This window comes from Gymnogyps californianus, chromosome 6 (assembly GCF_018139145.2).
Source record: "Gymnogyps californianus isolate 813 chromosome 6, ASM1813914v2, whole genome shotgun sequence".
In the NCBI taxonomy this organism is placed as follows: Eukaryota; Metazoa; Chordata; class Aves; order Accipitriformes; family Cathartidae; genus Gymnogyps; species Gymnogyps californianus.
This window is the reverse complement of record NC_059476.1, coordinates 14,223,599-14,238,125: the sequence shown is the minus strand read 5'-3', so window position 1 is coordinate 14,238,125 and position 14,527 is coordinate 14,223,599. Positions and strand designations below refer to the sequence as shown.

General features: G+C 40.2%; 1 protein-coding gene across 3 annotated transcripts; it reads left to right on the top strand.

The window, feature by feature from the left end:
• Window positions 1–8,805: 8,805 nt before the first annotated feature.
• On the top strand, window positions 8,806–13,895 carry SFR1 (SWI5 dependent homologous recombination repair protein 1). 3 transcript variants are annotated; one of them, XM_050899159.1, is made up of 5 exons: window positions 8,806–9,258; window positions 9,857–10,014; window positions 10,977–11,101; window positions 12,281–12,667; window positions 12,890–13,895. In XM_050899159.1, the coding sequence occupies exons 3-5, from the start codon at window positions 11,006–11,008 to the stop codon at window positions 13,079–13,081; spliced, it is 675 nt and encodes a 224-aa protein (XP_050755116.1). In that variant the 5' UTR covers window positions 8,806–9,258; window positions 9,857–10,014; window positions 10,977–11,005; the 3' UTR covers window positions 13,082–13,895. The 3 variants fall into 3 exon arrangements, with proteins under 3 accessions (XP_050755116.1, XP_050755117.1, XP_050755115.1); XM_050899160.1 differs by having other exon boundaries at window positions 9,857–10,024; XM_050899158.1 differs by lacking the exon at window positions 9,857–10,014.
• Window positions 13,896–14,527: the final 632 nt, after the last annotated feature.

Sequence of the window (14,527 nt, the reverse complement as noted above, 5' to 3'; positions counted from 1 at the left end):
GATGTTAAAGGGGTTATTAGAATTACATGCTCCTACTTCTGTTCTGTTTACTTTACTGTAGCTATTTGCAGTGTCAATGGAATTCTTCAGGTTTTCCTAAAACAAATGCACAGTGTCTGCACAACTGAACAATAACAAACTAGTGAAAAAAGAGCAGCATCTAGAAGCAATACAAGTAAGCGTACAATAAAAAATTGGGATGTACAGCTCCCAACATATAAACAACTTAGCAATAAACAAGCATATGATTAAATACAAGAGAATTGTTTGTTAGGTACTTGTGTGCATGTGGAATATTCACAGAATACTTCTGTGTCAAGTATTCAGGAACAGTTAGGGACAACTGCGAACAGTATTTTAAAGCATTAGAAAGAATATGCTAAAAGTGTCCCTTCAATGCATTTTTTAATACTTTACCTAGGATCTGCATTTTTAAAACATCAGTGGGAAAACAGTCAACATTCATTTATGGAATATATTCTAAAGATGCTCTGATTTGAACACATACCCACCTCTTCATGAAAGAGCTTCCCGATTGGTGACCACCTTTTGGGATTCGTCCACCTGAGATGATGAACATTAAGTCACAGTTTAACCACTTACAGCATCAGTTCAAACACGGCTGCACCTGTGCGGCATAAATGTAAAGGGAATTCTAGACTGCAGTTGCATTCATTCTAGTAAAGGCTTTAATAGGCCAAAACACTGAAGAAGGCTGCATCTCCCACTTAGCTGCTTCCCACAAAGAAAGCACTTGAGGAGCATTTAATCTTATCCCACTTTTCCTACCTTTCTTCTACCCAAATTACGCAGATGAAAAAAATTTTTACAAATTAATTAAATGAGATTAGTTGTTGATATAAAATCATCAATTTCCAGGAAATCAGCTAAGCTAAAGATTAAATTGGCCCATGTGGTTTTGCTGTTTCAAAAATAAGTGCAGCAATAATTAATAGCAGCAATAGAGTTTATCACAGTGACTTCAGGGTGTGCGGTTTGATCCTCCACATTTTGAATGATAAGTCATTGCAATTTCTCCATCATATCTGTGAGGATGGTTCTTGCACATAGGTTTACTTAGAAAAGGAAAAGTATATATTTCTGTGTAAGATATGTACATGAGCCACGTCCTTACTGTTTTGTTCTTCCTCAATGGTACTGCTCCTATGCTTCTGGTGACACACCCAAGTCTCAAGAGTGCATCACAGAATGACTTCACCACTCTGGCCTGCTTCTGAAATTTGGCAATATGCATGGTAATATATCATTGGTGGACTCAGGTTCATGATACAAGGAAAATGTATGAATTCTTTAGCTTCTTGAGGTCCTCTCAACTTCTCCGCTGCCTGGTGGACTCTCCAGAGAGCTGTACCTCAGGTTGGTTGGTGTCAAAATTAGACTGCAGGCTTGACCGTTAAAAATCCATACTACACCTGGAATAATGAGACTGGCAGAACTGAGGGATATTGCCAGTAGCACTGAGCAGAAACGGCAGCATCTTCATTTGCCGTTTTCCCAGCAGTGCTATGCAGTGACTCTGATGTTGCAGGCCAGCATCAACTTTCAGCATCTCACCAGTGTTGGCTTTTGAGACATATTTGTACTTCTCACCTGCAAGATGTACCCATGGTGCACCTGAGAAGCTGGAGATTGGTGAGGAGAGCTAGTTATTTGTTCTAAGTGGAACCTGAAACTCCTTGAGAAGGCAACAGCAAAACACCAAGACCTTCCAGTAACAGGTACGGCACAGACATTCTGCCTGAAGAAGAGATCCTCCTCTTTGCCATTTCCAACCTCTACCTATTGTCTTTCTTTTTCTTTTTTTTAAAATACAAGTTTAGAAAGTCAGCAGTTACAGTTAGGCACACTAACTGGTAATGCAAAGTAGCAGGAGCTCCTGCATTGTAGCAATATTTGTGAGAAAGCATGTCTCTTCAGGTTTGAGAGAAAAGCTTAGGACAAGGAAGTGTTAGAACAGAGGTAGTCTAAAAGCTTCTAGGCTTGATTTTAGAAAGTGAGAATCCTGCTTTAAGGAAAACAAATTCTGACCCAGAATTCCTCACTGAAATGGAAAAGAAAGATGTCACCAAACAAAATAAACTTCATGGAATAGATGATGACATTCTTGATTACTCTTTGTACCCATGTATCACACATTATTAAGTAGGGTGCACACATATGTGCACTGTTGATCCTAGAAAAATTAATCCCACATAGGACTTCCTGTCCAGACATCAATGTGGACAGTTTTAAGGTTAGTCATGCCCAGTTTCACAGACTCAAGAAGAGGCAAGGTATATGCTAGCTAAAATTCCAGGGTGATCTATCTGCTGATCTAACTCTGTGGAGTCTTTCAAGAGAAAACTTGTCAATGCATACCCATGTGTTGAGTCTGACCACCAAGCACTTAACAATGATGAAATAGCTTATTCTGGCATATGTTACCCATAAAATGCTTGTAATTAACTCAAGGAAAAAATGCACTAAACTTTAAAGCATCAAAAACAGAATAACTCTTTCAGCTGTGAATGTACTGGGAGATTTCCAGTTACAGGAGTGTTACTTGAAATGGTATGGCATGGCTGTCATCAGAAAGGTTGATGATGAAGTGAGCTTGTTCAGTGACTATCGATATGCGTGACAGAGGTCACTGATGCCAGGACACAAACTCAAAGCTACGTGGGCTGCCGATGGGAAAATGTCCCCAGTTAAAGTGGGTAGCACTTGCTAACCTGGTTCACTAAAAAATTTTCTTTCTTCACTTAGCATCAGTTCAGCATTCCTGGACTCCATTTAACACAAATCTTCTTCACCCAAAATACAGTTTCCTTAATGTGTTGAGAGGGAGACTGATTGCTTTCTCACACATTAAACACAGTGTGAAACACTTATACTAATGCAGTCAGCTGCAATTCCAGTATCTCAGCACCACATGAAGTCATACCATTAGCTCACTCCATATGCCACACTTCTGCTAACTTCCATCAGGATAGCATAGTTCTGCTTTCCTTCACTTCAGTAGGAACTTTCTCAATGACTTCAAATGTCATAAGGGCTAAGCTGCCCTTCTGCAGTAAGGCAACACGACAACAGTAAAAATAATGTAAGAATAATCACTTCAGCCCATTGAAGTTGTAAGAAAATGTTACACACTCATCAGTAAAGCTCTTTCTGTATGCCTATGTAGAGAAAGGGACTCAAAATACAGTTATTTCAGATATGAACATGAATAGAAAATTTGCAGTGAAATTACTCTGGAAATAATTGGAACAAAAGCAATACAGCTCACAAACACGGAAATATCTATTCTGAAATGAGCCATAACTGGCATAAACAGCATATTTTACTCAAGAAATGAGAAGTCAAAACGCTTCACTGCACATTTTACTTGCTAAAGGAAATGGCACAGAAGACATTCTTGTTGCCTTCCCTATGGCTGAGTATTTTGAGAGGAGGGATAAGCAAGTATTTATTGAGTTCCCATTGTCTGTGAGTGTCTTAAGTCTTTTGACTTTTAAAGAATTTGCTTCAACCTTTATATTAAAATTGAGAATTTCAAACCTGTTCACAATTCCTGGTGAACTGCCTGCCTCACAATCCTGAAGCAGCTGTCCTTAGACATGTGATTTTGTTTGCATGAATAATACACAGACATATCCCCCATATCACAACAATTATGCACACTTAAAACATTATCTAAGTTACTAACTGTATGACCAGGAAAACAGGAGAGAGCTTTAAGCCAGCTCTCACATGAGTGTATTAACCTGTGAGCCTGGTTTGCAACATAAGCGTGGTCAGTGCCTGACAACATTGCCACATTGAAGTCTCAGCCCTCTATACATGACTTTATTGTCAGCAGTATCCAGAGATGGAAAACTCCCATGAACACCACATTCGTATTTCATCCTTAGGAAAAGACCTCTAAATTTTTACTTTATAAGGCTTTCTCTAGCCTCAGGTAAATGACCTAATTTGTTTCTTAATAACAGGGAGGAAGTGTATTTTTAAATGCTGCCTGCTGATGCTGCAGTTTGGTAGGGAAGGATGTGTGCTCAGTAGAATGGTTATTTGTTCTAAAATAAAACGATAACCAGTGATGCTGCTGAAGTGATGATGGACACTACTCACTCATGTCTACACTCAGAGCAACAGTGAAACCCCCAGGAGTCCAGGAAGAAGGCAAGGTGTGCATCTTCATTTGTGCTTACCTGCTCACTGGATGACTTGTTTGGTACGCCAGTTTAATCCACTGGGTCCACCCAAGGCCTCCAGACTATCGGTAAGTGCCCTCAAACTAGCTCGTCTGCACTTGCAAATAAACCACGTCCACTTTTTCAGCTTCACCAATTTCAGTAGCATGGATAAATGTGAGCAACCTAAGAGTTACATGCCCACAGCATGAAATGAACTTTTGTATTAAGTATGTGAGAAAATGAAACAACTCTTCAAGCTCCACTACAATCCAAATACCTTTAACACAAAAATATGCTCAGATGATCACAGATGACAAAAGCTGTACCAGGGACTAGTTTGGGCAAGGGCTTAGATTTAAAAGACTTGAGTTTTCTTAAAATAATGATCAATCAGTTCTCCAGCAAAGACAAGAACACTGAAGGTCTGTTTATTATTTCCTTTGTCTGCTACAATCTCGTAAAGACTTCAAACTGTAATTTTTGGCATGACTATGTCAGAGAAAATCCCACAAGCAGACACAAAAATAAGAGACAGTGTTATGCCGTTCCCTTTTATTAGCACTGTGCCTCACCCACTTGGGTATTCACACATGCAGCAGCGAGAACTAGGAAGCCCGTCTCAGCTGGCTCTTACATTATCTTTTGTAATGGCAAATTGCAGTGCCCCTCAGCTACAATAAATTATGCCAGTTTTTCTCTTCAAGACAGGTACCTTGAAAATTGAAGTAAAAAATAAGGGATAGTCTAAGCAAGCCCCAGAAGTAAAGCAGAAAAAGCAACAAAATTTTACTTTTGCTTGAACTTCATGCTGATGTCATTCTAGTGACTTCACTGTAATTACTGGACATTTGCACCATTATGAGAGCAGAATCTATCTCCCAAGGACAGGTTTTGTTGTAGTAAACTGGTTTTACTCCAGGAATCTGGTCTATAAAGCCTTTGCCTTGATATATTTACATGGCTATAAGCAAGTCAGAACATTTTTCTGAGGAGTGAATTGCAGCCAGCAAAAACACAGCCCTAGGCCCATGCTGAAGTGGGTAGGATTTTAAAAATTTCTGCAGCAGTTAGTGGTTAGGCACATAAAAACACTCCACCCTCCTGCCTCAGGCGAGAGAGAATATGCAGACAGTGCAGAGTGTACTTCATGCGTCAGGATACATCATTTGACTTTAAACGAGATCAACAGATTTCAGAAAAATGAGAGAAGGGGGTAACGCATACGTGCCTTAAGACTTAGTATGTTGACTAACATCTCAGTTACTCATTGGCAATGTTTAGGGAGAAAAGGCCTGGCTGTTGTGCCCAGCAAGGTTTTAAATGGAAGTTCTGTAATGCTCCTGGCACTCTGGAAGAGAAGAACCCATAAAGGTCAAACTGGAGTCTCTAAATCCAAAGTCAGTATGCTCTATATAACTCTCCACTTTGGCTTTGCTACTGCAGACGATGCCCATAGGGGAATATAACATGTTCTTGTCCTGTCAGTGCTGATGTGTGAGCCCTAGTGCTCTTCTGGTAATATAAGATTAATGAAAGAGATGATACATAGAGAATATCTTTCAATTGTGCAGACAAACTGGTGTAAACTGAAAAAAAAAAATCCAATTACTAAAATGTCATCACAGAAACACCAAAGAAAATAAAACCAGGAAGCACATTTTCCTTCTGGTTCCTTGGGGAAACAAGTTGCTCTGAAGGGAAGCAGTATGTTCAGCAAATAGAGCTCAATAATTTTATTACCCAGTGCACAATTTCCTACGCATTTTTTTCTTTTATTTTGCTTACCCCAAACTATTCTGATCATAAACTGTTCTGATGAAAAAAATCAAACAATAGCATTATAGTGTTTAATAAAGACTGTATTGCCATGAACTTGCTAGCTGTGTGCACATACCGATGAGCTTAACTGAACAGTATGAGAAACACTCTACAGTGTGCCATAAACATGCCAGTATCCACAACACATGGATAATCTCTTTTCCTCAAGGGAAACAGATGTGCACATTTTGAGAGGAAGGTTTTAGTCTGACTCCTGTTTGCCATCATTAAGTTGTGGATAACATAATATCCATCACTATTGGGTTTCTGCAATAAAAGTACTGGATAGTCACTGGATAGTGACTGATGACACTCTAGTTCCCAGCTCCGTCAGGGGCCTCCTGCCCCTGGACAAGTCATGTTTTTGCAGTACTATGTGTAAACACCAAGTAAACCCATAGGTAAATGTGGTAAACACAGCTAAACACTTAATACCAACCTGAAACAGGATCTCTTCCCAGAGTGGTTACCCATCAGCGAATACTGATGATATTTCCTTTTCTCTACTCTATGTGTAGTACATTGAACTCATAAACCCAACATGTGGAACCGTCTTTCTATATTCACAGTCTCAAGCAGGCTGTAATCCTCACTTGGGGTGGGGCACGTGGGCGTTGCTCTAATAAAGTAGCAATGATAATGCACAGGATGACTTTTTCATGTGTTAACGTTCCTGTAAAATCTCACTGGAATCTCAGCTGGCAAATGATCTAAAATCTCAAACTTTCTGTTGTTCTTGTGCAACTCAACTGTTAACATGTCTGTACAACAGAGCATGAGTAATTTAAAGCAGGGACCATCCTTGAGACAGAAGGAAATATGTTGTGAAGTTGGAGACACGCCATCTGAAAGCTCTAGTGTATTTGAGATCCAACCCACATGATAAATTTGCAGCAGAAGTTCTATTAGCACTTTTACTGTTGCACTCAGGAGTCCATTTTTAACATATTAAAAAAAAATATTAACGACACTAAATTAGCGGCAGGTATTTAAAAAAAAATAACAAAAAAAGGGGCAGGTTTAAAAAATGCTTCCAAACTAAATCAACAGTTGAGGTATCATGCAAGTTTTTTTGCTAGATGGTTATAAAAGATCATACAACTTAGTCACATAATCTAACTTCCCACATTTGCTACTGAGAATATTATTTCTAAATCAATTTCAACCATAGTCAACTCCTATACAAGGAGTAATCTACAGGCCCCAAGTTCTCAGATTTCCCAAAGTGACTTGTTCTAGATGGGCTTTGAATGCTTAGATACTTTTTACTACAGAAGAGAAAAAGGTTGCTGTCATCCCTGTGAAATTCTATTTGAAGTGAGTGAATCTATGTATACTTATGGTCAAAAGCACAGCAACTGCTAACATATTACCGCACCTACAGTCAGTGCTTACTCACCTCTCAGTGCAAGAGTGTATCTTGTCTCAATACAGATGGGAGTTACACAAGGCGAAGAGAAAACTGAGCATCCTCATCTGTGGTTGTGAGGAGGAACCAGGCAGGAAATTAATGCATTTCTGCTACAAAAATTAAGGGCACGATCTAGCGAGAGCGTGTGGGTGCGTGTATTCCATGTGCAGCAGTCAGCACAGCTGTGTGAGGCCTCAATGCACAGCATGGAACAGTTCGGCTCTGGGCAGTGCTGGAGGAACCACTGATACATCATTCCTGTGGGCTGGGAGTTGTCGCTGTTATGGCTTCCGCAGCTCATTTTCTCAGTCCTGACAGTTACATTGGAAAAACATTTTGTAGAAATCAGTTTTGAGAAACGTAAATCCACGTGGGGAAACCAAGTCTGCACCATGGAAGGGAAGTTTGGTGATAAAGACACGAAAATCACGCTTGCTTTAGCAGCGCCTTTGAGCGTCAGGGCACCCTCTAATCCTGCTCTGAACTGCATGACTGCAACTACAGCTGGGGCTGCTCCTTCTCACAATCACAATCTACCTGCCTGTTTTTCCAGTCAAGTTTCTTAATTTTCACTTCTTTCTTCTTCCTTCACAACCAAGACAGCGCTGTTCAGATCGCACTTCTCCCAGTGTGTTCATCACGTACAGTTATTCCTCTTCTGTGAGGAGATAGTGCCCAAGGTAGAGGTGATGGGTGGCTTGAGGTGGAGAGTTGTGGTTCCCTTGGCTGTGCCGAAAGACTGGGCCTGGGCCTGCCCTGCCACTCATGGTGGGGAGCACTCTGTGTTGAGGCTGGAGCCCCCCTCCCTGGCACAGGGACACTTGCAGCAAGATGGCACCTGGCCTGTGGCAAGACCCCAGCCACGGGTGGCAGGCCCATCCTGGCCTAAGGGACACAGCATGGCCTTGCATGCCCAGCTGCAATAGAAGTGTGTACGAGGTTCCCAGGGATGCCCCGCACTGGGGGCTCCAGAAGCCATGCTCTGCTCGGCACCTTTGCGGAAGCGGCGCCCAACCCCACATTTACCGCCCGACCGACCGCAGGAACAACCTTCGCGCGCCCGCCCGCACCACTGCTCCGCACCACAGCTCCACACCTCCTTCCACCGCGCGCAGGCGCAAACCAACGCGCGCCGACTGGGCGGCACGCCGCGCGCGCGCAGGCGCACTGCCGACGCCCCACTCGCCCCGCCCCTTTCCCCCGGAAGCGGGAGATTGAAGCGCTGAGGCCGGTGAGGTGCTGGCGGTCGGGCTCTCTGCTCGGCTCCTTTCCCTGATGTCTGAGGGGAGTGGGTTCTGTTCCCCAGGGCTTAGTGATGTTGGGGTAGAGGAGGGAGGGGAGAGGGTCCCTCAGGACTGTCTCCTTCCTTGACCCCCGCCCCGGGTCCTGGCCCAGCTGGCTCCCAGAGGCGGGCTAGGCCTCCTTAGGGCTGGGGGCCTTGCCCTCCGTGAGGGGCCTCCCCTCGCTCCACGGCGTGTGAGCAGCCTCTGGCTTGGGCTGTGATTGCGCTGCGGGTCTCTCTCCCTTTCTGGGGTGCCACTTGGCCTTCCAGGGTGCATCACCTCAGAAAGAGCTCCCCGGATCTGTGGCTCTGCTTATGGGCTGCCCAGCCTTCTTTCTGCTTCTCTGTAGGGTGGAAAAGTAGCTAGGGAAAAATTGTTATTGAGTGTTGATAGAGCCTTTGGTTGGTGAGAGAACATAAAAGGAGTGTTGATAGAGCCTTTGGTTGGTGAGAGGAGAACATAAAAGGAGTGAATGCTGTTATATAACGTAGCAATAAGCAGGCAAACTGAGGCACGTAGCGTCAGAGACTTAGCCAAAGTACAAAATCAAGTAAGTACCGAAGTGCAAAATTGTCTTTTCCCCTCCTGGCCCAAGTTTTCCTTACTTGCTGGACAGAATTATTTTTCTGTGTGATGCATAGCATCACTGCTTGAAAATGTAAAGGATTCTTAGGTTGAGATCTTGGGGCAGGATTTCAAGAGTGCAGGAGATCTGTGTGAATGTGCTGCCAAACAGAGAGTTAAAGTAACAGCATTAGTGAACTATTGGAAAAAGTATTCATTGTAGTCATGGTCATTTGAAGACAAATAATCTGCATTAAATTGTAAAGGCAGAGAGTCATGGGATTTTCTTTGAAAAAGTTGAACAAGTCAGTTGAAGCTAGCTCTTAGGCTTGAAATTATTTTGCTGCTTAGTAAGATTTATTACATATTTGTGACATACTGTACACATAGGCATGATGGCAGCTTTTTCTAGGCTCTTGCTTACATTAAGAAATAATAGTGATAACTTCCATTGTATTTAATGGGTGCTGTGGGCTTCCCGTAAATTGTAAAATTTTCCTGTAAAATTGTAAAATTTTAACAATTTGTAAAATTGCTATTATTTATCTTGTGAGATAAATGAGGACTTGCATCCTTTGGTATAGAGCCAGGAAGACCAGGATTGCTGGGTTCGTAAAGCTTTGGCATGTTTCATCTCTGAAGAGGAAGCCCCTTGTGCCAGTCTTGTGTTGCCTTGTGACTTGTTTCCAGGATTTTATTTTTAAGAGGCTTCTGTTTTGAAACTCTTAATTGCAATTTGCAGGTAAATGGAGGTAAATGATGATTTTCCAGCTGTAATTTGGTCATTAGCAGGTGGTTCACAAGTGCTAAACTAAGTTAAACATTGCCAAATCAATCTGAAGTTGGTACATGCTGGGAGCTATGACATCATTTTAATTAAGGTGCTTTTCTGAGTGAACTGGGGATGCTTACTTTTAATCTAAAATTCTACTTATGTTAGTAATTACTTTTTTAAGCAGCATCCCCAGAAGGATCAAATGAGACAGTGCATTATTTTCACAGACCTGGGTACCCAATTATTTTCTTTTATAGAAAAGATTAATTGTTTATACATGTGGACAATAAAAATCTTGTGGCTCCCAACAATCCTTTTATCACGACTTGGGATGCAGTTAAGTGAAAGGACTGGTTCTTCACAACCTGGCTTAGTAAGGATTATTCCTTTGAGTTAGACAAACAGTAAGGGTCATTCAGGTTAAGAAAATACAGTTTGTTTGGAGTGAGCTTTTTTTGATGAGTTCGATGTTGCAGGATGTGATCTTGGATTTATAGGCATACTATAATGGGTTCGATTGCTTCTTAAGTTGTCTTGCTCCTTTTTAAGACTTGAAAGAGGATATCAGATAGAAAAATATAATGAAGAATACCTGTAAGACTGTTTATAATATTTTTCATCTTTTAAAGAAAAAATTCCATAGAACTTTGAGTGAGGGAAAAATAATATACAAAATTCATAGTAAGATACTTTATACCAGTTAGTAGTGTCATTCATCCTCTTGAAGAAAAGCCATTCACAAAGCAAGATGCTACTTAGCACATGAAACAGTTGTGTAACTTATGCAGATGTCTTTTTTTTGAACTTACCAATTAGAAAATAAGCCTTATTATTTCTTTTTAGAGCTTTTTACTCATTTCTGCAGCCACATGGCTCATTATAGTCAGGTGAAAATGGCACCATACATAATTCATTCTGTCTTTTAACAGAAATTGCTGGAGAATTTAACAGAATCGAGATGGAAGAACCCGTGCTTGATAAATTGTCATCTTTGTGCCATACTCCAAAGGATTCTGGGACAGCAGCTCCACAGGGGACTAGTTCAGGGAAACAGGTATGAAAACCTATTTTTTTTTCCAATAATGTGACTCTCTGTAGTAATAAAAATGCTTGTGAAATCATCAAGTAGTCGGAAGTCACTGAGATACTGCTTGCTGGAAGGCTAAAGATAGGTAGCTCATACCTGTAGCTATAAGGTTGTCCAGGTAAGGAATGTGCTTGGTATACTTTGCTCTGAATATGCAGATCTTTGCTGTGAATACAAAGTGATGGAGTAGTATAACCCAAATGCCATACTAATAAATTTAAGTACTATTTAGGGTTTGTGGTGGGTTTTGTTGTTGGTTTTGTTTTGGTTATTTTTAATCTGTCATCTTCAGTTTTCTCAAATCCTAGTTTTCTGGGTTGCTGCATATGCAGAATGACTTTCTGTGACTTCTGCTTGCACTTGAATACACTGTTTTCAGTTTGTATGTTCTCCATAATGCTGAGCTCTACTTTGGTGTTCAACCTAGCATGTGTTATGGTGATGCTGTCACACTTGGCATCCGGACCTATGCAGGATAGGGCTAGTTTGCAAGTGTTCCTTATCTAATCCCTCTCTCCCATATTTTAGTGTATTTTCACAGGTAAAAATGTTAGACACAGATTGTAAAAAAATAATTTTTAACTTATTTTGAAGAAAAAAAAATCACTTTTAAGATGCTTATCAGTGAAGGATCTCAAAGCATGAACTAGTCAAAATTATACAGATCATTTCTAATACTCTCAAGTAGAATACAGATGTTTTATACTAGTGCTAATACAGAAAGTGTATGTGTGGTGGGATGGAACAGCAAAAAACCCCAACCTTTATCTCCATTAAACTAGAGGGGGAAATTGAACTTGATGGAATAAAATTAGCCAAGTTGAAATATGCCGTGTATCTTCTGCACAAAGACTAGATGAGTAGGTTTGCCTCAATAGAATACAGGATTTGCTCCTAGAAAATGTGGAGGCACATCTTTCCATATCTTGCAGCTGTGTGTGCAAATACATGTGAAAGGAAGAAGTTAACTTTGTTCAAGTTTGTGAAAGCTATAGAGGGAATTAGGAAGTCTGGCTTTACAATGATCTTTACATATATGACACATTCTATGTAAGTAATAACCAGGGTAAACAGTTCTTTGAAATTTGATCAAAAATTAGATTATTCTGATCCTTCTGGTTTTTTTGTTTGTTTAATTTTTTTTAGCCAATGAGTGCAGCTCTGAGGGAGCGATTAAGGAAAACAAGACGTTCATTTAATGCTAATTTTACAGTGGCAAAGCGGCTTAAAATAGATGCTGAAGAAAAAGACTGTGCTGATGCTGACAAAGGGTGCCTGCCAAAGACAAGTACAGATTGTTCCCGATTACAAGGTGGTTCTGAAAACCTGGAAAGAAACAGCACTGGACATACATGTTTCAGAAGTCCCTTACAGGAGAGTGGTCTCTGTGGATCAGCAGAGAATTCTGATGTGCTACAGGTTGATCTTAGTCAGCAACAGTCCCTGGAAGAAAAAGTAAGGCTGGTGAAACAAGTGCAAGAGAAGGAAGAGCTACTTCGAAGGCTCAAACTGGTTAAGATGTACCGATCTAAGGTGAGGCGAACCTCTGAAAAAGCACTTTTAAGTCATTCTTTGAAGTGGAATTCATAGTGTAATCCTCATTATTAATTTAAGCAACAATACTGATTCGTTTTGTGTGTGGTGTTTGTGTATTGTCTCAGTTTAAGGCGTTTTATAAAAATAGATCTGCAGGGTATCAAAAAATCCCACATTTCAGCAAATGACAAAATTTTTTTTGTTTTGTCCTAATTTCAGAACAACCTGTCTGAGCTGCAGGCTTTGATAGTGAAATGGAGAAATAGTACCCAGCTGATGCTATATGAACTACAGTCAGCCTTTTCTGGAGATGGCAAGAAAGTGAGTCTCACTCAGCTGATAGATACTTTTGGATTAGAAGACCAGTTATTGCACTACAGCAGAACAGAAGAAGATTTTGTCGATGCATAATCTACAGGTGCAAAGTTTTCAATTACACACAGGAAAAAATAAAAAGACTGAATGAATTCTGATCACATAAGAAGTGTTGATCAGACAGTGGACTTTATGCTTTGAGGTTAGGAGGTTTTCTAAGGAGATACTTGTAAAGCTATGTACCTAGATAAAGTAGGCACTGTAAAAGGCATTACTTAATGGAAAAGATCGAACTCCTGCTGTTTTGGAAAACCTGTTTTAACAACTTGATCAGTGAATTGTTATTTAATAAAAATAAGAATAAATCAAGTCATACTTTAACAGGTAGAAGGCAGTCCATTCTTTGATTAGTCTTTGCATGGTTACTTGTCTTGAAATAAAGAACTCAAATTAATTGTCACTTCTGTTGATGTTCAGATGGGGAAGAGTTCAGTTCTTTGTTCATAGATACATCCCCATTTTACAAATGTCTTCCTGCTGCCAGTCAGTTAATGACAGCATTTTGCAAGTTAAGTAAAGATAACTAATTTTCACGTTAATATTCTGAAGCTGCAATGAGATGTTCTCAATAGCTTTAATTATTACTGAGGGAAATGTGCCATAATGCAATCATTTTCAGATACTGGTCCAGACAGTTGTCTTTAGTGAAGCTGTCTCTTGAGCATTCTGCCACAGCCTGAGATAATAGAAGGGAAGGCAAGAAAATTGCAACCAACATCTGTCTACTCTACTACTTCACGTGAGAGCCAAGGTGTTTTCTCTCTTCAAATAAATAAGAAAAACAAGGCCTTGTCTAATGGGAGTGCTTCAAATACAGCATCATAATGCTGAATAAAACTTCAGCATTTCATTTATCCTCCAATAAATGTTGTCTTTTTAAAAAGTTTTTTTTTTTAATCTTGAAATTGCTTATTTTCTCATTATGGCTTATGCATATAGTGTGGTGACTTCTATCTGCTTTCATTCTCCTTAAAATCACTGCTCATCAAGTGTAACAATACATAAATCTTAACTACTCTACAACTCTCCCTGCTATGAATAATTTTATATGCAATCACATTCCATATTGGTTGTACATTAACTGTTTTGTTTACAGGTGCCATTTCCTGTTTCCTTAATAAGGGAGTAATTCCTTACATATCTCAAGGGAAAGAAAATCAGAGATCATATAGACCCTTTTAACATTGATAGGGCTCATTAGACTTAAATCTGTACCCACAACTTGCTCTTAAGAATACTGATTGTTGCTGTCCACAGAGAATTAATGAAGAACAACCTTTATTGCTAATCACATTTTGAGTATTAAGACACTATTTCTTCTGCCTCTTTAGGTTAGTAAAAAAAGATGATGGTGCCTGGTGAAGGTAGCGGTTCCCTTCCCTGAGATCCTTGGCAAATTTGGAACCCTGCTGCTTCTAGGGAAGTTTCAGCAGGAAGAAAAAAGTCTCGCAAGAAGAATGGAGATATAATTAGAATCCTTAC

Coding starts and splice junctions, on each gene's coding strand:
- SFR1 (XM_050899158.1), top strand. CDS start 11,006: ATGGAAGAACCCGTGCTTGATAAATTGTCATCTTTGTGCCATACTCCA. Junction 11,102..12,280: donor GGACTAGTTCAGGGAAACAG/GTATGAAAACCT, acceptor AATTTTTTTTAG/CCAATGAGTGCAGCTCTGAG. Junction 12,668..12,889: donor TTAAGATGTACCGATCTAAG/GTGAGGCGAACC, acceptor TCCTAATTTCAG/AACAACCTGTCTGAGCTGCA.